At 44.3% G+C, this 23,119-nt stretch overlaps 1 protein-coding gene across 2 annotated transcripts in view; it reads right to left on the reverse strand.

Annotated features, from left to right (window-relative positions):
* The window catches only part of LOC309566825 (keratin, type I cytoskeletal 12-like), a 61,899-nt gene extending 40,727 nt beyond the window's left edge, over nt 1-21,172 (reverse strand). For both annotated transcript variants that reach the window (XM_082272142.1, XM_082272141.1), the window contains exon 1: nt 20,442-21,172. In XM_082272142.1, the coding sequence (XP_082128268.1) occupies nt 20,442-20,732 (291 nt within the window). In that variant the 5' untranslated portion in view covers nt 20,733-21,172. The remainder of the gene's footprint in view (nt 1-20,441) is intronic.
* Between the last annotated feature and the right edge of the window lie 1,947 nt (nt 21,173-23,119).

The raw sequence follows: 23,119 nt of genomic DNA on the forward strand, positions 1-23,119 counted from the left end.
AAACCATATAATATGAGGTCAAACCTAAACACTTTCAATTTGTATGCAATCTGGCAGGACCTTGTACTACATAGAAAAGGTAAATCTGAAGGAAATCTAACCACAAAAGTTGGATAGTGTGTATCCAGCTTAAATCTTTCATGCTTTAGCCAATTGCTATTTCTAGATGTTCCCCATATTATACCAAATCTTTATTTTAAGTTTACTTTATTACCAAGAACTTGCAGCTGGTATTAGTCTCAGAACATGGATTTATGCAGCCAGTAATATTTTTTTCAAACAAATGTAGATCGAAGGATTTCGATGCTTTTGACAGCCATTGGTATTCTGTATTATTAAAGGAATGGCCTTTGAGATGGTGATTACAGAGGCAGAGGTCTCTTTAATGGTTTTAGAGTGGGGCCCTAAAACCCCTACAGCCATGGTTAAGAGGTTTTTCCAGTTTTTCAGAACATTCATCCATTGACCTTTCAAATTTTTAATACCTAAACGATTTAGATATATGGTCAAAGGAAGCAAAGGAACCCCTTTGTTTCCTTTGACCATCCCTATCTGTGTACAGGAACACCTGTCAACATTTAACTCAGATGCCATCAAATTTGCAAGGGGAGAAAGGCAGACATTTTTTCCAAGCACAATGTATGCAGGGAAAACACACAAACCTTGATACACAGACAATAATATGAATATGAATATAAAGTACCAGATAATACCTGTGCTTAGGGCATAAAAAAACCCAAAAAAGCATCTAGCACAATTTGCAGGCAACAAATTAAAATCAGTTTAGATAAAGTGCAGCGCTAAACATTACATACAATAAACGTTGTGGGCCGAAGCTCCACCCTACATGTTGTGACGGGACCTATGTCAGTTGTAGTTGGTATTGACGTACCGAATACTTTTGAAGTTAATGTTATTATTAATTTGATTTGTATTTGTTTCTAATTTAGCTTAAGTCCTATGCAATTTGATTTCAAGCACAATCTGTCCTATTCTGCTAAGCTAACACCACCAAGCCCCTTAACTCATTATCTGAGCTTGGCCCAACCCTGAACACTGAGGAACCCCTTTGCTTCCTTTGACCATCCCTATCTGTGTACAGGAACATCTGTCATCATAGGTGCGCCAACATCTCCAAAGGCCCCAGCAGCCGGCAGAAGATTGATTCTAAAACAGTATTTTTTTTTCCTGCTTTTAGCACAGCCATTCTGTTCCTGCATATTAACATCTGACAAAAGCTTAGGCCTAGCTCCTTAATCCTAAGTGCTCACAGGCAACCTAGTCCCTAAACTTGGTTGTTACAAGTCTCTGGTCGCCTGTTACTTCACATGCATTGGAGAAAGCTACAGTTTATACTGGTCAGGTTAAAATCTAGGTACAACATCAGTGTGTTGCTTGGGTTGTTATATTTTCCATCATTATATTCTGCAATTTATTATTCTGTATTATCGGCTTCTCATGTGACAATAGACACAGTTGTCTACTTCAGAGTCTCAAGTTTAATTTCAGGTGACCCTAAATTTGGTAAGATTGATAATCTACAGTATCTTCATTGTACACTAATGTAGATACTGTGGATTATCAACTTCACCATACTTAGGGTCACCTGAGTTTCAGGGTGCTGAGATGAGGGTGGGGGTTGGGCCAAGGTCTTTATCCAAGTCAAAGTACGGAGGACCCAGTATTACTGGAAGCTCCTGTAGGGCTGCATACTTTTTTTCTTCTTTTTTTTTTTAGAACTTTACTGAACTGTCACAACAAGTAACATTCCATTCAGTTTTACTCAGTACAGCGGCATTGTAATGCATTACAACTGTGCATGCAGTACTTTTTTCAGTGTGCACCACCGCAATGCAGTGATGTGAACTGACTTTATATCAAACAAGCCAAATTTCCTTGTCTTTGCATTGGGACTGTGCTGAGACAAGGCTACCCAATGACGTCCAGTGCAAATGGGTGTAAACTGGGCCCAGAACACTTGGTAGACAGGTCCATACATCAGACCAAAAAGTGGGACAACTAAGAAGGCTCCAAAATAGAAAAAGTCCCTCAAAATGAGGGACATTAAGGAGGTATAGTTTTTTTCCCACAGCATGATGCATGTGTAGAGGGATCCATCATGTTGTGAACTACGCTACCTGAAGGGTCTATCTCCTTCTGTTTCTCAAGATCTTGAGCCTGTATAAAATGCCCTTTTAGTGAAACAAAGCACTAACAGGTGTTTCAATTAACTGCATTGCTAAAAATGCTAAATGTACGCTTCTCCAATGAATAGGCTGCCCTAATCAGAGTGGCGATGATGGGCGCAGAGGCCTGGTTCACACCTATGCGTTTTTCAGTGCCTTATCAGTTTGGCAGAAACGGACTACAGTCCATTTAACATGGTTTTCTATGGGTCACGTTCACGCCTGTGTGTTTTCCACCGGTGTGTTTTTTGGGAAAGAGTCAGGGACTTTTTTTCCGCAGCAGGTTGCACTTTTGGTTCCGTAGACTTCAATGGAAATGGAGCAGAACGCATCAAAAATGCAGTGCTTGCATTTTTGATGTGTTTCTGCTCTTTTTTTTTTTGCTAGGTTTTTTGTTGGCTTCTCCCACATGACAACAGACGCCTCTAAAAAAGGCAGAAGGCATCTCAAATGCATTAAAAACACGTCAAAAACTTGTGTGAAAAATGCAAAACACACAGGAAAACGCATCAACTGCAACCTGCATAGGTGTAAACTAGGCATTACTGTTTTATTTCTGACAGATACTGGACTGTGAACAGTAATTATGCCTTAGGGGCAAATTTAAAAAGCAGTGATAAGGCTGGTGTTAAAAAAAATAAAAAAATAAATAATAATAATAAAAAAAAAAAAAATATATATATATATATATATATATATATATATATATATATATATATAATATTAAAAGTTACCCACTTGGCCTTTCGGAGGATTTACCCCCCCTCATGAACAGGCCACTTTTTTGCGATATGGCAAATATGGCATGGTTATGGTTATTTTAACTAGAAATTGCGCGGTCATGCAGAGCTGTACACAAATAACATTTATGTAATTTTTTTCCCCACATATACTGTAGAACTTTCTTTTGGTGGTATTAGATCACCACTGCGTTTTTTTTTTTTTTTTGAGCTATAAACAAAAGAAGACCGACAATTTAGAAAAAAAAAAAAATATATATATATATATATTTTTTACTTTCTGCTATAAAACATATCCAATAAAAAAAAATAAAAAAAATCACATTTCTTCATAAGGTTAAGCCAATATTTTTTCTGCTACATATTTTTGGTTAAAAAAATTCCCAATAAGTGTATATTGATTAGTTTACGCAAACTTTATAGTGTCTACAAGCTATGTGATATACAGTATACTGGAAACTGTATTTATTTATTTTTTTATACTAGTAATGGTGGCTATCAGTGACTTTGGCGGTGGACAATTGGACATTAACTGAAACTTTTGACATTTTTCAGGAACCAGTGACGCTAATACAGTGATCAGTGCTAAAAATATGCACTGTCATTGAACTAATGACACTGGCTGGGAAGGGGTTAAATATCTAGAGTGATCAAAGGGTTAAATGTATCCCTAGGGGGCGCTTTCTAACTGTGTGATGTATTTACTGGATGAACACAGAGACCTGTGTTCCTAAATAGGAGGAACACAGGATTCCTGTGTCTATCACTGACAGAACAGTGGTGTGCCATGTTAACAACAGCACACCGCCGTTCTGTCTCTCTGGGGAGCAATCACGGGTGCCTGACGGACATCGCAGCCACCGGCTCCCCCTGTGGCGACTGTGTGCCTAGCTAGTCTGTGTTTACTATGTGTGCTGCTTTTATTAGGGAAAGAGATGGATTTGAGTCCCTGCTTTGCAGGAACATAGAATCCATCCCTTACCCCCTGTAAGAACGGAACTCTGCCTTATTTACATAGGCAGAGCTCTGTTCTGAGTCTCTGCTTGATGATCGGCAGGTGCCGGTGGACATCGAGTGCCCGTCACCCAGTACCATCTTAAGAGCCTAGGCTCCTGGGCAATGCAGTGCACTGGGGCCCTGCCTACACAATCTCCCACGAGTATAAAAATGCAAATTATCGATAAGGCAATATTTATTGGTACAGCAGTGCCAGGCTAATGACCTCTTCCAAGTTCGACGGCTGGGTTCGGTGAACACACACACAGACGGGAGTCAGACTCTGTTCTGTGCCTATTCCTGTGGGAGTCCGTGCCTGTTCCCGTGGAGGCAGACAAGCATTCCTGCAGTTGTGGGCTCTCACTCCATGGCCCAAGTGGCCTGACAGCAGCGCATGGCGACAGGCGAATCAGGACTAACACGGGAATTGGGACTAATGCTTGGCTGGGGCTGGGTCGCTGGGCAGGTGGGGCCCCCCAGTGTGCCCATTTGGTAAGATGGCCCTGCCGTGAATGTGTGAGTGCATGTCCCCAAATGCACACTCACCCGCACTCACATTATTGTCAAATTGGGAGCAGCAATTGTGTCCATGCAGCTGCTGCATCCCAATTGACATGAATGAAACTACTTGTATGTGAATGCACAGAACACCTATGTATCCCCTTGGGGCAAACACGGCCCTCACAGGGGTGGACCCTTAAGCATGCACTTGTGTCCAAGGCCTAAAATAAATGTGACACAAGTGCACAGCTCATTTTTCCAGGACAGTTTTCATGCTGCCCAGCTTCACATCACCAACCAGCACAAGCCCATAGAAATAGTCTATAAAACACTGGAATCTTTTTTGTGTCCACGATCCATCCCTCAAAACATAGTTACCTAATGTAACCAAGATTACTTTCCCTGGGCTAAGGCTATTAAAAAGACAAATGGCTCCTAGTAAAATCTGAGTAACTCTGGTTCCAAAAATAAATACCTTAGTGGGCAGTTTTAAATACAACCTAAATAGATGTCTGTTTTGTGAAGGACACTTGTGCAATAATACAGTCAGGTCCATAAATATTGGGACATCAACACAATTCTAATCTTTTTGGCTCTATACACCAGTTGGCTCTATGGATTTGAAATGAAACAAACAAGATGTGCTTTAACTGCAGAATTTAGCTTTAATTTGAGGGTATTTACATCCAAATCAGGTGAACGGTGTAGGAATTACAACAGTTTGTATATGTGCCTCCCACTTTTAAGGGACCAAAAGTAATGGGACAGATTAACAATCATAAATCAAACTTTCACTTTTTAATACTTGGTTGCAAATCCTTTGCAGTCAATTACAGCCTAAAGTCTGCATAGACATCACCAGACGCTGGGTCTCATCCCTGTTGATGCTCTGCCAGGCCTCTACTGCAACTGTCTTCAGTTCCTGCTTGTACTTGGGGCATTTTCCCTTCAGTTTTGTCTTCAGCAAGTGAAATGCATGCTCAATCGGATTCAGGTCAGGTGACTGACTTGGCCATTGCATAACATTCCACTTCTTTCCCTTAAAAAACTCTTTGGTTGCTTTCGCAGTATGCTTCGGGTCATTGTCTATCTGCACTGTGAAGCTCCGTCCAATGAGTTCTGAAGCATTTGGCTGAATATGAGCAGATAATATTGCCCAAAACACTTCAGAATTCATCCTGCTGCTTTGTCAGCAGTCACATCATCAATAAATACAAGAGAACCAGTTCCATTGGCAGCCATACATGCCCACGCCATGACACTACCACCACCATGCTTCACTGATGAGGTGGTATGCTTTGGATCATTCATGAGCAGTTCCTTTCCTTCTCCATACTCTTCTCTTCCCATCACTCTGGTACAAGTTTATCTTGGTCTCATCTGTCCATATGATGTTGTTCCAGAACTGTGAAGGCTTTTTTAGATGTTGTTTGGCAAACTCTAATCTGGCCTTCCTGTTTTTGAGGCTCACCAATAGTTTACATCTTGTGGTGAGCCCTCTGTATTCACTCTGGTGAAGTTTTCTCTTGATTGTTGACTTTGACACACATACACCTACCTCCTGGAGAGTGTGCTTGATCTGGCCAACTGTTGTGCAGGGTGTTTTCTTCATCAGGGAAATAATTCTTCAGTCATAACCACAGTTGTTTTCCGTGGTCTTCCGGGTTTTTTGGTGTTGCTGAGCTCAACGGTGCGTTCTTTTTTTCTTAAGGATGTTCCAAACAGTTGATTTGGCCACACCTAATGTTTTTGCTATCTCTCTGATGGGTTTGTTTTGTTTTTTCAGCCTAATGATGGCTTGCTTCACTGATAGTGACAGCTCTTTGGATCTCATATTGAGAGTTGACAGCAACAGATTCCAAATGCAAATAGCACACTTGAAATGAACTCTGGACCTTTTATCTGCTCCTTGTAAATGGGATAATGAGGGAATAAACACACATCTGGCCATGGAACAGCTGAGCAGCCAATTGTCCCATTACTTTTGGTCCCTTAAAAAGTGGGAGGCACATATACAAACTGCTGTAATTCCTACACCTTTCACCTGATTTGGATGTAAATACCCTTGAATTAAAGCTGAAAGTCTGCAGTTAAAGCACATCTTGTTTGTTTTATTTCAAATCCATTGTGGTGGTGTATAGAGCCAAAAATATTATAATTGTGTAGATGTCCCAATATTTATGAACCTGAATGTATGTGAGCACTTTTCAATGTACTATTATTTTGAGCCCAGCCTGCATGATAATGCCACCCTAGGGGGTAGGTCCATGACAGCCTGGACTCGGAGCAAGTAAGTTAAAGAAAATCTATTATTATATTTATATATATATATATGTTGCACCCTCCTAGATAGGTGTTAGGTAGGCAGAGTAGTTTTGGCTCTGTATGCTTAATAGCAGAACAGCAGGCTAAATGTATATGCTCCCTGCTTCTCAGGGAGCAGGATTTGTTAGTCAGGCCTGTTCCATGTTTCCAGTGTGTGATTTATCTGGGCTGAGGGAGTGTCCCCACTCTGTCCAATGGGAAGGCACATTGGACAGTGGAGGAAACCCAGCCAGTGACACATAGGCTTTGTTACTGCCCTAGGGATTGGCACAGACTGGCTGTCTCGGTGCATTATGGGGCAGGGTATATAAAGCCAAGGACACATGTGCTCAGGGTCTTTGGGCGGGAAGCCAGGTTCTGGAAGTAGGGTGATGGCTGTCTCCTCTTCTGCAGCAGTGGATGGTGGTCACAGGCGGTCGGCCTGGTGAACCAGAGTGTGTGGCTGAATCTGGAGGTCCAAGAGAAGCTGACTGGAGGAGTTGGGGCATCGATGATTCTGGATAAACAGTGTCCGTGAATATAGAGGAATTTGCCCAGGGTCTGTCCAGGAAGGGGACCACTCTGTAGGAGTCAGTGGACGGGTGTCAGCTACACAGAGAGAGAAAGGGGGTGCCAAGTTAGAACCCTGAAGATAATTACAAGCAGGAACAATTATGTTACCTTCATTCCAGTGGCAGAGTGAAGCAGCGGTCTTACCGCATCCTCAAGTCAGATGTCCTCAATACTGTGAATAGTTACTAGTTGGAGTATCCCACTCATCCCTTCTCCTATCCCAGTTCTAAATAAAACTACAAAACAACATCTCCTGGACTGATCATTGACTGAGCAAAGACCTTAAAGTACTACTTTTCTGCAACCAGTTGCTACGGGTTATTCAGGGGAATCCTTAAGGTGTAATACTCAGCAGCTAAAGGGCAGTGCTACAGATATATTGTTTAACACTTGCTGACCGCCAAACGTACATGTACTGTGTGAAATCACATACCTGTACATCATTTCGTGCAATAGGGGGCGTGCACTCACTGCCGGAGGCGCGATCACGCACTAATTGGACAGGCGGGGAGTCAATCAATGGGTCGGGTGGCCCTGATATCCGCCACCTGCGATCGTTCCTGAGAGAGGCAGAATGGCAGTGAAGAAGATAGAGATCTCATATTTCTGCTAAGCAGTTCCTGCTTCCCCCAGTCAGAGAATCCCCCACACAGTTAGCAAGCACCCCCTAGGGACACATTTAACCCTTTGATCGCCCCTGATGTTAACCCCTTCCCAGCCAATGTGATTAGTACAGTAACAGTGCATATTTTTAGTACTGATCACTGTAATAATGTCACTGGTCCCCAAAAAAGTATCAGTTAGGTGTCCAATTTGTTCGCTGCAATGTCCTGCTAAAAATCGCTGATCGCCGCCATTACTAGTAATAAAAAAAAAAAAAAATGCCATAAAATAAAATATCCCATAGTTTGTAGATGTTATAACTTTTTAAGTGAAGCAATCAATATACGCTTATTGGGATTTTTTTACCAAAAATATGTAGCAGAAAACATATTGGCCTAAATATATAAAGAAATCTGATTTTTTTTATTGGATGTGTTTTTTAGCAGAAAGTTAAAAATGTATATATATATATATATATAATTATTTTTTTAGCACAAAAGAGAGCTTTCTTTTGGTGGTATTTGATCACCTCTGTTATTTTTATTTTTTGCACTATAAGCAAAAAAAGAGCGACAATTCTGGAAAAAAAAAACAATATTTCTTACTTTCTGCTATAGAACATTCCCAATAAAAAATATTTAAAAATCTAATTTTTTCATCATTTTAGGTCAATATGTATTCTTGCTACATATTTTTGGTAAAAAAAAATCCCAATAAGTGTATATAGATTAGTTTGCGCAAAAGTTATCGCATCTACAAACTAGAGGAAAGATTTATGTCATTTTTATTTATTTATGTTTTTTACTAGTAATGGCGGCAATCAGCGATTTTTTGTGGGACTGCGGCATTGCGGCGGCCAGATCGGACACTTAACTGACATTTTTGACACTTTTGGGGGGGACCAGTGAAATTACTACAGTAATCAGTGCTAAAAGTATGCACTGTTACTGTACTAATAACACTGGCAGGGAAGGGGTTAACACCAGGGGCAATCAAAGGGTTAAGCACTCCCTAGGGGGTGATTTCTAACTGTGGGGGGGGTGTATTTACTGGCTGAACATAGAGACCTGTGTCCCTAAATAGGAGGAACACAGGATCCCTGTGTCCATCACGGACAGATCACTGACAGAACAGTGGTGTTTACAACGCTGCTCTGTCTCTCTGGGGAGCGATCGCGGGTGCCTGGTGGACATTGCAGGCGTCGGACCAGCTGATCAGCTCCCCCCGTGGGGAATGGGTGCGTGAGCGCGCCTCCAACAGAGCGCGCCCTCGCTAGCGGTCCCGTGGAAGCGACGTACAGGTACATCGTTTCGCGGGATAGAGCCGACCTGCCGCTGTATAACTACGGTGGCTGGTCAGCAAGTGGTTAAAGAGGAACTTTGGTCATTTGTACAAAAAAAAAAAAAGCCAGAAGCTACAAATACTATAGCTGCTGACTTCAAATAATCATACCCTTACCAGTCCAGGGATCCAGCGTTCTCCTCATCCGGTGTAACGTGAGAATTACCTACCCCGTGAGAATTACCTACCCCTCGTCACTTCCGGCCAGGAACAGCTGAGCAGCGCAGCAGTGCGCATGCTCACAGGGCCGGATACCTAAAGGGACAACAGAGGAGCAGACTAGTGCGCATGCACACTAGTATGGAAATAGGACGGTGTACCGTGGAAAAAACCTACCCACGCGGCGGTTAAATAAAACAGCGGGGCTGCAATACGAATCATCTCCGCTCCTGTGCCTGTCACTTCCCTGCTCTCGGCAACTAAATATAAAAGCGGCTGGCGTTTCCGTGATTTATGTTTACATACACCCGCCGCCACTTTTATATTTACTTGCCGAGAGCAGGGAAGTGACAGGCACAGGAGCGGAGATGATTCGTATTGCAGCCCCGCTGTTTTAATGTAAGCGCTGCATTCCATACAGTGCCGTGAACCGGAAGTGACGAGGGGTAGGTTTTTCTCACGGGTAGGTAATTCTCACGGAACACCGGGCTGGCTCTTCGCCGGTCTACAAGTTTTTGGCACTGCCATCTTTCTTTTGGGAAGGTGGATGTGACTTCCTGCTGTTCACAGTCGTCTCCCCACTGCACATTTGTGAGTCATACAGTATTTTCTGAATAGACCCGCAGCCTCCTGGGACAAGTCAGTTTGTGTGTGGGGGGGGCAAACTTCTGCTCTGCTTGCCTAGGTGACCAGAGCCGGAGTGGGAGTGGGTACCTGTCAGAAATTGGTACCCTCTTCCAGTAAAAAAAAGGTGAAGTTCCGCTATTTATATAGAGAATAATATCTCTCCTTCCCTTTCCCCTTTATGTTGGCGCTGTCAAGAGGAGATAGGATCGCTTTTACACATCGGGTGGTCCTGTTCGCGATTACAACCATTCTGGAAAGAAGTCCACGACTCTCAAACAAAATGACCTCACTTTTACTTGATTACTCCCTAGAACAGTTCTTACTTCCCCACTCAACGATCCCAAAACCAAAAAGTACTTTCGCTCTCTGGCCATGCATCTTGTAAATGCAGCCAAGTTATGCATACCCGTCAAGTGGCAATCCCCAGACCCTCCAATCATCAGGGATTGGTCAAACGTATTCAAGGATTTGCAGACATGGAAGACCTTATCCATCAAGCAAAAGATACCCCCTCCAAATTTAGAAACACATGGTCAGACTGGCAGCATTTTCTTAAGTCCACGGAATATGACACATATCAGCCATGTCTGTCTGATCCGGTCCCAGACGGGGGAGATTAGGACGTAATACCCATTCCCTTTCTCTCTCTCTCCCCTCTAACACCTTTCAATGGCACTCCTAACTAGGGATAGACCGAATATCGGCAAGGCTGATAAATCAGGGGCCACTATGCACTTTCCCCGATATATTGGTATCGGCCCCGGAACTGGCTGGTATTGCCGATATTTTTGTGACGTCATTCTGCCTTCTTAGGCTGCCTCCCTCGCCTTGGACATCATGGTCTGGAGTCGGGACTAGTCTCGCAGCAGTGTATCACAGTCATAGACCCACCCACACCAGCCCGGTGCCAGCCACCCACATCCACAGGCCCTGTACCAGCTTGCCAGCCAGCCACCCACAGGCCCTGTACCAGCGAGCCAGCCAGCCACCCACAGGCCCTGTACCAGCCAGCCAGCCACAGGCCCTGTACCTGCCAGCCACAGGCACTGTACCAGCCAGACACCTACCCACAGTCCCTGTACCAGCCAGCCACCCACAGTCCCTGTACCAGCCAGCCACCCACAGCCCCTATGCCAGTCACCCACCCACCCACCCCAGGGTGCCAGCCAGCCAGCCACCCACCACAAGGTGCCAGACAGCCAGCCACCCACAGACAGGGTGCCAGACAGCCAGCCACCCAAAGGCTCTGTAACAGCCAGCCACAGGCACAGTACCAGCCAGCCACCCACAGGCCCTGTACCAGCCAGCCACCCACAGCCCCTGTGCCAGCCACCCACCTACCACAGTGTGCCTGCCAGCCAGCCACCCACCACAGGATGTCAGACAGCCAGCCACCCCCCACAGGGTGCCAGCCAGCCAGCCATCCACCACAGGGTGCCAGCCTGCCAGCCAGCCACCCACCACAGGATGTCAGACAGCCAGCCACCCCCCACAGGGTGCCAGCCAGCCAGCCATCCACCACAGGGTGCCAGCCAGCCAGCCAGCCATCCACCACAGGGTGCCAGCCAGCCAGCCAGCCATCCACCACAGGGTGCCAGCCAGCCAGCCATCCACCACAGGGTGCCTGCCAGCCAGCCAGCCACCCACCACAGGGTGCCAGCCAGCCAACCACCCACCACAGGGTGCCAGCCAGCCATTAAGCATTAAGCAAAAATTAACATGTTCAGTACCAGATTTGTGTCAAAAATTGTCTTTATTTTTCAAAACTTTAAATGTACAAAATAACGGTCCATACGGCCGATACCGATACGTTGTGACCAAAATATTGGTATCGGTATCGGCCCTGAAAAAAACATATTGGTCTATCCCTACTCCTAACCCATCTCCACTTCTGCCCTAGCTCCTCTTAACACACATGCCTTTTTCGCGCCCCTTATCCCTCAATTATCCCCCATTAATAAACAATTAAGGTACTGATCAGCTCTCGGCCCTAAAACCCCAAGCCCTCTCATTTCTAAAGGAAGTATTAAACACACACCACTTGCTACTCTCTCTGATCAATCATTACCTTTTAGTGAAAGATGAAACAAGCTATTATTTACTTGCTACCTTCACCATGACACTTGTGCCATTGTATGTGTCATGTTGTGCTTTAATCAATAACCGTACCAAGATGCTATGTCCTACTCTCTGTTTTTACAGCGGCTGCGTCCGCATTTATGTGTGCTAATGTTGTTAAAGAGGTTATAAACCTTCTCTTATAACTTTTAGCTATAGGTAAGGCTATAGGTACTGTAAATATCTCCTAGACTCACAACGTTTAGGAGAGATTTACTTTTAACGCAGCCGATGACGTCACCGGCGCATGCGCTCTGAAGGAACGGCCACCCGTGTAGTTCCTTCAGAGCCCTGTGCCGTGAACGGCGGCTCGAGGGCTCATGCACGGGGATGATGTCATGGAGCCTCTGGCAAATCAGATGGCCGGAGGAGGCGAACCAGGAAGCAGGATGGCCGAACATGTCAGTGTGCACTGTGGGGGCTTCGTTCTAAGGTAAGTATTTCATGTTTTTTTCTTTTTTCATTTTTTTTTTTTTTTTTGGGTTTACAATTTCTTTAATCTATCCTTGAAAACCTAATAAAATTAATTAAAAAATAAATAAATAAATATGGACTTTCCCTCACTGGTAACAACAGTCACCAGAACAAATTCAAAGGGTGAATCAATAAAAACTTGGAACATGTTTCATTGAGATACTGTATTTGACTTGTCAATAATTCATAGTTAAAGAGGAACTGCAGTCTGCTCAAATAACATATTTGCCATTCTGAAGCTTTCCTCCAACCACTTTGCATATTATTTTATATATACAGTAATTGTGTACTTGCCAAATATGCTGCAGAAATCTCCATCCACTAAGGCTGGCTGCAGCCATTTTAACTGTTGGCAGCTGAAGCTGCTGTCTGTTCACTTCCTGGATTTACACAGACACACACACATACCCACAGATACATATATACACACACACACACATACCCACAGATACATATATACACACACACACACACACACACACACACACACACACACACACACATACATACAGACACACACACATACACACACTCACACCACTGCTTGCCTGCACAATTCTCCTCTCTTGATGAATACTCATGGATATCTGCAGTCTCCTGTTATCTCCGCCCTCATCCAGCCCCCTCCAGCTCTGCAGCTCTCCTTGGCCCTCCTATTACTCACCCCTCCTCCCTTTCTGACAAACTCTCACAAGAGTGAGAGAGAGAGAGAGAGAGAAAGAGAGAGAGCTGTGCACAATGTCATTAGCCTAGGCCAATTACCAGACAAGAAGAGGAAGTGAGCTCTATAAAGTATTTACTGGCAGAAAGAAAATGTTTTACTATCCAAAGTTAAAACAACAAGGGCAGAGGATTTAATAGATGGAAAAATGAAAAAATGACTGAAGGACCTCTTTAAAGAGGATCAGTCACATTTTAATGGGGTGCAATGGCTCTGGTGTGGCTGCTTTCAACACAAACAGGACACCCCTAATCGAGGGTACCCAGAATTTGGAATCCAAGTATGGATGATGTAGTGAGAGTGCCGAGCAAAGGAATCAATAGTTTAATAAGATTTGTATTGCCCATGTTTCATAACAAAAAAGACATAAAACAGGGAACCAAAAACGTGCTGTTTGCTAGACTCCTAAAGGCAATTTACAAAGACCGAAGCAAGGACAATCTGAAGAAGCTGGGCATAGAAACCAATCAGCTTCTAGCTTTCATTTCAGTGTTGCCAATCACCAGTATTTTTAAAAATTGGGCACTTTTCTCCTGGCAGTAAATGCCAGTGGCAGGAAAAGGTTGCCCGTAAAAACATATTGCTGTGACGTTCAGCTCGGGATCGTGCAGGCGCAGCTCCAGTTCAGAGCCAGTAGAGACCATCCAAGTGCCTGCTACAGTGAGCTCTGGTGGGTTCGGCGGAGGCAGTGCAGGAGTGTGCCATGTGATGTCATGGTGCAAGGGGGCCGAGCAGAGCTGCTGGAGCCTCATGTACGCGTCTGCAGGATGGAAGCAAGGCCAGCCGGGAGCGGGACTGTCAGTGCTCTTTGGACTGGAGTGGACTGAAGGGACCACCTGGCATGGAGAGAGACCGTCACTGTGACTCAAGAGGGGACATGTCGTGTCGGAGAGGTGTCATCATCTGTGTTGTTGCACACTGCTGTCACTGTGAGAGTCAATTTCATGTGTGTGCCAGCCCATTCTAATTTCTTGCCCTCCTGAGTCCTGTCCCTAAGCTACTTACATATCGAAAATAAAATAAGAAATATGTTTTTTGCCTTAATATCTACCTTAATCATATACTGCGGCAGGCTGGCTCGGCTGCACGAATCGCCGTACCTGCAGGTCGGTCCTCAGGAGCGAGCATGGGGGGCGCGCGCCGCGATTTGCGGGAGGGGAAGCTGATCTGCGGGGCGCGATCGCTACCCAGGAAGGCAAAATGGGGGTCTGCTGTTGTAAACACGACAGACCGCTCTTCTGTCAGTTATCATCAGAGGGCTCCTGTTCTCCTCCTATTTAGGAACACAGGTCCCTGTGTTGATCCAATAAGCCCATCCCCCTCACAGTTAGAAAACACCCCCTAGGCTCACATTTAACCCTTTGGTCGCCCCTGGTGTTAACCCCTTCCCTGCCAATGCCATTATTACAGTAACAGTGCATATTTTTAGCACTGATTACTGTAGTAATGTCACTGGTCCCACCAGAAGTTTCAATTAGGTGTCTAATCTGTCGGCCGCAATGTCGCAGTCCCGCTAAAAATCGCAGATCGCTGTCATTACTAGTAAAAAAATAAATAAAAATGACATAAATCTTTCCCATAGTTAGTAGACGCGATAACTTTTGCGCAAACCAATCAAAATAAGCTTATTGGGATTTTTTTAACCAAAAATATGTAGCAGAATACAAATTGGCCTAAAATGATGAAAAAATTAGATTTTTATTTTTTTTTTTATATTGGGAATGTTATATAGCAGAATGTGAAAAATATTGTTTTTTTTTTTTTTTAGAATTATCGCTATTTTTTTGTTTATAGCACAAAAAATAAAAATCACACAGGTAATCAAATACCACCAAAAGAAAGCTCTATTTGTGGGAAAAAAAGGACATTCATTTTATTTGGGTACAGCGTTGCATGGCCGCGCAGTTGTCCGGTAAAGTAACGCAGTGCTGAATTGCAAAAAAATGGCCTGGTCATTAAGGGGGTAAGACCTTCCTGTCCAGAAGTGGTTAAATGACATTGCTAATTGCATACTGCACTTGTTTGTAGCTTAAATACTGACATTTTCACTTAAAATTGTAATTTTGTAACTTTTGGAAATGCCAGTAGAAATTTGGCTGCGCCAGGAAGCTCCCGTTCACATTAGGTCGCTCCGACTTTGGGGGCGACATGTGAAGTCGGCACGACTTGCACGGACTTCATAACATGAATGTCTATGCAAGTTGCCTCCAGGTCGCCCCGAAGTAGTACAGGGCCCTTTTTCTAAGTCGGAGCGACTTGTGTCGCTCCTATTAGAACGGCTCCTGTACTACACAATGGGAGCGATGGTGCACGACTTGTCAGGCTGACCAAGTTGCCTGACAAGTCGTACCAGTGTGAATGGACACTAAATGTTGGGTGTCGTGTCAGTAAATTTCAATCTGGTAGGTTGGTAACACTGTTTCAATTTCAAAGCTTAACTGTTACTTAACAAGCGAAAGTTAGGGTCCTTTCACACGGCCGCTCCGTGTGTCCGCAAATCATCCCATCCGTTTTCGGATGATTTGCGGACATAATGTAAGTGAATGGCATTGCGGATGTCAGCGGAATACCATCCGCTAACATCCGATTTTCCTCCTTTCAGTTCTGTTCCGTTTTTTCGAATGGAACAGAACCCTATTTTTTCATCCGTGTAAAAAACAGAAAGGAAGGAAAATCGGATGTCAGCGGTGTCATCCGCTGACATCCGCAGTGCCATATACTTACATTATGTCCGCATATCATCCGCAAACGGATGGGATGATATGCGGGCACACGGAGCGGATGACACAAATGTCATCCGCTCCGTGAAAAAAAAAAAGTCCCGCAGCGGACTAAAGCAGCGGAGCGGCCGTGTGAAAGGAGCCTTACAAAGTTAGAAGCTGATTGGTTACTATGCACAGCTGCTCCAGATTCTGCTGCAGTTTTAACCACTTAAGCCCCAGCCCTATTTCGGACACTTTTTGTTTACAAGTTAAAATTAGTATTTTTTCCTAGAAAACTACTTAGAAACCCCAAACATTATATATATTTATTTAGAAAAGACTCTGAAGAATAAAATGTCGGGCATTACAATAATTTTTGTCACGTGGTATTTGCGCAGCGGTCTTTAAAACGCCATTTTTTTGGAAAAATTTTGAAAAATCACATTTCACTGCATTTAAAAAACACTAAACAGTAAAGTTAGCCCATTTTTTTTGTATATTGTGAAAAATGATGTCACGCTGAGTAAATAGATACCCAACATGTTACGGTTTAAAAATTGCGCCCCCCCGTGGGATGGCGACAAACTTCGGTCAATAGAGAAACGCTTTAAATTTTTTTAACGGTTACCAGTTTAGAGTTAGAGTGTAGCTCTTTTTTTTTAATTATTGCCCACGCTCTGGCGATCGCGGCGATACCTCACATGTGTGGTTTGAACAGCGATTTCCGTATACGTTTTTTTTGTGCGCGAGCTAACGGTGACGGGGGCAGCTAAAATTTTTTATTTTTTTCCTATTTATTTTACTTTTTTTTAACTTTATTACAGTTTTAAAAAAAAATAAAAATCTGATCACTTTTATTGCTGTCACAAGCAATGTAAACATCCCTTGTGACACCAATATGCAGTGACAGGTACTCTTTATGGAGTGATCGAGGGTCTAAAAGACCCTAGACCCCTCCACTACACTTCCATGTATGCAAAACGCCAAAAATGGCGTTTTTACATACAGCCGTTTTTTAAATTTGCCGCCTTTAGCAGCACAGTAACCCGGAAGTGACGTCATGGACGCTGCCTCCGGGTTACATCATCGGAGACCTGATCAAAGCCGTTTCCGGCATTGATCGGGACTCCATCCAGCCGGCGGATGTGCCGGCTGGGTGCTCGGGTCTCCTGGTGGGACGGGAGCCCCGAGCAAAGTCACAGAAGGCGGCGGGAGGGGGGGGGGACGTCCCCTCACCCGAGTAACGATCGAGCGGCTCCCGGGATGGTGTTTCTAGCTAGAGGCATCATCCTGGTATACTACCGCAAAGTTTGCCGACGTAGTCCTACGTCACTTTACGGTAAGTGGTTAAAGCGGTTGTATACCCCACTTTGTTATTTTTACCTACAAGTAATCCTATAATAAGGCTTACCTTTATGAAAGGAATATCTCCTAAATCTGCACGGTTTATGAGATATTCACCCTGCATGCAGACGCTGACGTCTGCAGCGCATGTGCTCCGAAAGTCCAGCGGAATTTCAGAGCCTCTTGCCAGAAATGCACTACTAGCAATGCATACTAGCACATTATGCCTTTGTCTTGCAATTTTTTTTTTTTTTTTCAGCAGTACGCAACTGCTTTAAACAGTTCCCCCCTTAGTTTCATGGTCTAATGCTCACATTAGACTCTCTATACAAGCAATACGAGCTGACACATTTTACTCCCCACTGTATCTGAAACTGAAAAAACAAATGTTAGCTCTGCATACGCTTTAATGACTTCCAGGCCAATCTATAGCAAAATGACAGCCAGGTGGGGATTTAACACTTCTGACTGGATGTCATATGATGCCCTTCAGAACCACCTGCTTGTGCCAACCCCTGGGGGCACGCAGCGCGGCGATCAGTTGTATGGTGTGTCACTCGGACGCACCACATCTCCGATCACGGTAAAGAGTCTATAACGTAGGCTCTAGTCTTTACTATATGATCAGCTGTGTCCAATCACAGCTGATCACAGTGTACATAGGAAGCGCCGGTTATCAGCATTCCTCTCCTCACGCTGACAGCACATGAGTAGAGGAGAACGGATAAGCGGCTTTCCTTACAGGGGGTTCTGCACGGATTATCAGTGCAATGATTATCAGTGCAGCCCCATCAGTGATGCCCGCCAGTGCCCACCAGCGATGCCCACCAGTAATGCCAATCAGTGCCCACCAATGATGCCAGTCAGTGCGCACCAGTAATGCCAGTCAGTGCCTTCTTTTCAGTGCCGCCCATCAGTACTCATAAAGACCGCCCATCAGTGCCGCCTGTCGCTGCTCATCAGCGCATGTCTGTGAAGGATCAAAATTACTTATTTACAAAATTTTATGACAGAAACTAAGAAAAACATTTTTTTTAAAAAATTTTTGGGGCTTTTTCATTTCTTTAGCAAAAAAATAAAAAAACCCAGTGGTGATTAAAGCGAAGTTCCACCCAAAACCTTTAAGGCCTCCTCCCCCTCTCCTGTTTGTGAAACAGCGCTTTTGGGGAGGAGGGGGGGGGGAGCAAGCGATCGGAAGCAGAAGTTCTCCTTCCAAAAGTCTTTAGGGACACATTACAGGTCCTAGAAAACTTTGGGACCAGTAAGAGAGCGCAGCACCGCTCGCGCATGTGCAATGGGCACCCAGCCGTGAAGCCGCAAGCTGTCACAGCCGGGTGCCCATAGTAGAGATGCCGGCGCCGCTGAGGGAGGACACACGAAGAACACAGCTGGGGTGAGTACATCGCTGGATTGTGGGGCAGGTGAGTGTGTGTTTATTAACCACTTCTGGACCGGAAGATTTTCCCCCTTTATGACCAGGTCATTTTTTTGCGATTCGGCACTGCGTTACTTTAAAGAACAATTGCGCGGTTGTGCGATTCTGTACCCAAATAAATTGATGTCCTTTTTTCCCACAAATAGAGCTTTCTTTTGGTGGTATTTGATCACCTGTGCGATTTTTATTTCTTGCGCTATAAACAAAAAAGAGTGACAATTCTGAAAAAAAAAAAGAACATTGTTCACTTTCTCCTATATAACATTCCCCCCCCCCCCCCCCCAAAAAAAAAAAAAGGAAAAATCAAATTTTTTCATAATTTTAGGCCAATTTGTATTCTGCTACATATTTTTGGCCAAAAAAATCCGAATAAGTGTATTTTGATTGATTTGCGCAAAAGTTATAGCATCTACAAACTAGGGGAAAGATTTATGATTATGTAATTTTTATTTATTTAATTTTTTAACTAGTAATGGCGGCGATCTGCGATTTTTAGTGACTGCGACATTGCGGCGGACAGATCGGACCCCTAACTGACATTTTTGACACTTTTGGGGGGACCAGTGGCATTACTAAAGTAATCAGTTTTAAAAATATGCACTCTTACTGTAATAATGACACTGGCAGGGAAGGGGTTAACCCAAAGGGTTAAATGTGAGCCTAGGGGGTGTTTTCTAACTGTAGGGGGGATGGGTTAATGGAATCAATACAGAGACCTGTGTTCCTAAATAGGAGGAGCTCTGCATTGATACCAGAGAGAACAATGGTCTGCTGTGTTTACAGCCCCGTGGGTGAGCTTCTTCGCTGGCGAGTGGGTACCCCCAGGATCGCTTCTGCGGACCGCCTTACAGGTACGGCGATTTGCGGGAACCTGACGACCTGCTTCCGTATAGCTGCAGCTGCTGTCTCTTGTAGCTGCTGACTTTTAGTAAACAAAAAAATTACTGGAACTCCGCTTTAAATACCAACAAAAGAAAGCTCTATCTGTCTAAAAAAATTATAAAAATTTAATTTGCATGACCGCATCACCCCGGTGCCGGCGTCCATAGCCGATGGTCGGCTGTCTTGTAATGACAACTGATGCAGCTGAGAAGCCACTTGGCTGTCATTACAAGGAGCGGGAGGGGACGTCCCCCCCTCCCGCCACCTTCCGCGGCTCACCCGGGTATCCCGTCCCACTCGGAGACCCGGGCAACCAGCCTGCATGGCTGCCGAAGACCCGATCAAAGCCGGATTTGGCTCTGATCGGGTCACAATGCAAAAACCTGAGAGTGATGTCATGACATCTCTTCCGGGTATTCGGTGCCAGATTTAAAAAAATGACAGCATTCAAAACAGCCAAACTTGGTGTTTTGAAGAGGAGGGCCCCCAGATCCCTTCACAGGAGTACCTGTCAAATAAAATAAAACATTTTTTTAAATCTACGAAAATATCAGCGCATATCGGCCGATATCGTTATGCATTGGTCAAAATGTCGGTATCGGCAACGAAAAACCGATATCGGTCGATCACTACTCCCAGCGCCCCCCAGCGCCTGTGTGCATGAGACCTTATATAATATGCTTTTCTTGTTTATTAATAAAAGATAATAATATTACCGAAAATGAATTATTTTACCTGGCTTTCCAGTTCATCAATAGTCTTTAGATAACGACTGTAATCGCGGTCTGTTGCCCGTTTCTCGGACAGCTTCTTGATATTCTCCTCCAGCTGTTGGTTGGCCTTTTCCAGTGTCCGCACTTTTTCCAGATAAGCCGCCAAGCGATCATTTAAATGGATCAAGACGTCCTTCTGATTGGCACAGTAAAAATCTCCACCGTTCTTTCTATCCCCATGGTTTAGTCGGCGCCCGTTGTTTTGCAGTTGCCAATTTGTCCTGATTAAATCGTCCACTCGCCAGAGTGACATTACGATGGGTGAAAGATGAGAGAATCCAGCAGGAGTTAGCAGTGCGGTCCTCCTAGTTTAGGACATGATCAGAAGAGTGGTTCTACAGCTCCCATAGTAACACAAGCGAAAGGAAATCTTATTGCTTAATCTTAGCTGCGTGTTATTGGCTCGACAAGCGAACCGTGCCCGCCAGCTCAGATTTCACTCACCTTGGGCTCAGGATAATCATTTCTCCACTATTATTTACCTTGCTTGCTTTGCCTTTGGGGATTGTCAGGTTTGCAGTGGGCGATTACTCACCATGCGGCTTTAGTATGGCCTGGCTGAAAACTCTTAGCTGGAAGTGTCAGGCATTCCTGGAATGCCAGTGGTGACAAGGATCCAAAATACCTGCTTGTAAACTGGTAGAGCTAAAAGTGGCTGCCTGGGAAGGAGATAGGGAGACAGAGGCTGGTTTATTCCACCACGCTGCCTGGGGATATGTACTGTTTAGTATGAGACACACGATTTACATAATGAATAATAGCCCTTTCTTGTGTGCTACAACAACGTTTTGATAACAGCAGCCTTACGTCACATCTACTGCTGCTTTTCTCAACCACGATTTCTCAACCAATTGGGCTCCTCCGGGGTGCCGCAAGCACAGAACCCAGTATGCCCTTTTTAACCACTTAAGCCCCAGCCCTATTTCGGACACTTTTTGTTTACAAGTTAAAACCAGTATTTTTTCCTAGAAAACTACTTAGAACCCCCAAACATTATATTTTTTTAGCAAAGACTCTGGAGAATAAAATGTCGGTCATTGCAATATTTTTTGTCACGCGGTATTTGCGCAGCGGTCTTTAAAACGCCATTTTTTTGGAAAAATTTTGAAAAATCACATTTCACTGCATTTAAAAAATACTAAACAGTAAAGTTAGCCCATTTTTTTTGCATATTGTGAAAGATGATGTCACGCCGAGTAAATAGATACCCAACATGTTACGGTTTAAAATTGCGCCCCCCCGTGGGATGGCGACAAACTACAGTCAATAGAGATCTCAATCGGCGATGCTTTAAATTTAACGGTTACCATTTTAGAGTTAGAGTGTAGCTCTTTTTTTAATTATTGCCCACGCTCTAGCGATCGCGGCGATACCTCACATGTGTGGTTTGAACAGCGATTTCATTCGCGGCTCGACTTCCGTATACGTTTTCTTTTGTGCGTGAGCTAACGGTGACAGGGGGCGGCTAAATTTTTTATTTTTTTTCCTATTTATTTTATTTTTTTTTTAACTTTATTAAAGGTTTTTTTTAAAAAAAAAAATCTGATCACTTTTATTGCTGTCACAAGCAATGTAAACATCCCTTGTGACACCAATATGTAGTGACAGGTACTCTTTATGGAGGGATCGAGGGTCTAAAAGACCCTAGACCCCTCCACTACACTTCCATGTATGCAAAACGCAGAAAACTGCGTTTTTGCATACAGCCTTTTTTAAATTTTCCGCTTTTTGCAGCACAGTAACCCGGAAGTGACGTCATGGACGCCGCCTCCGTGTTACGTCATCAGAGACCCAATCGAAGCCATTTCCGGCATTGATCGGGACTCCATCCAGCCGGCGGACGTGCCGGCTGGGTGCTCGGGAGCCCCGAGCAAAGTCATGGAAGGTGGCGGGAGGGGGGGGCTACGTCCCCTCCCGCTCACCCGGGTAACGATCGAGCTGCTCCCGAGCCGCATCGGTCGTTACGGACGGAAAGCCGACCGTTGGCTGTAAACCACAGTACCGGGATGATGCCTCTAGCTAGAGGCATCACCTCGGTATACTACCGCAAAGTCTGCCGACGTAGATCTACGTCACTTTGCGGTAAGTGGTTAAAAAAATGTATTTATATTATTTGTCTTTATTAAAGGTACTTATATAGCGCCGTCATCTTAAGCAGTGCTTTACATATACATATATATTTATGCCTCCTTCCGTCCCATGCTACATCGCTTCCACTTTCATGTCGTCACTTTCACACCTGCAAATCATGTAGTGTTTCCATATTTTTATCCAACTCATGTACAGTATCTCACAAAAGTGAGTACACCCCTCACATTTTTGTAAATATTTTATTATATCATTTCCAGTGACAGCACTGAAGAAGTGACACTTTGCTACAATGTAAAGTAGTGAGTGTACAGCTCGTATAACAGTGTAAATTTACTGTCCCCTCAAACTAACTCAACACACAGCCATTATTGTCTAAACCGCTGGCAACAAAACTGAGGTCACCCCAAAGTGAAAATGTCCAAATTGGGCCCAATTAGCCGTTTTCCCTCCCCGTTGTCACGTGACTCGTTAGTGTTACAAGGTCTCAGATGTGAATGGGGAGCAGGTGTGTTAAATTTGGTGTTATCGCTCTCACTCTCTCATACTGGT

The sequence above is a fragment of the Pelophylax lessonae genome (genome assembly GCF_965119305.1).
Source record: "Pelophylax lessonae genome assembly, chromosome: 11".
NCBI classification, from domain to species: Eukaryota; Metazoa; Chordata; class Amphibia; order Anura; family Ranidae; genus Pelophylax; species Pelophylax lessonae.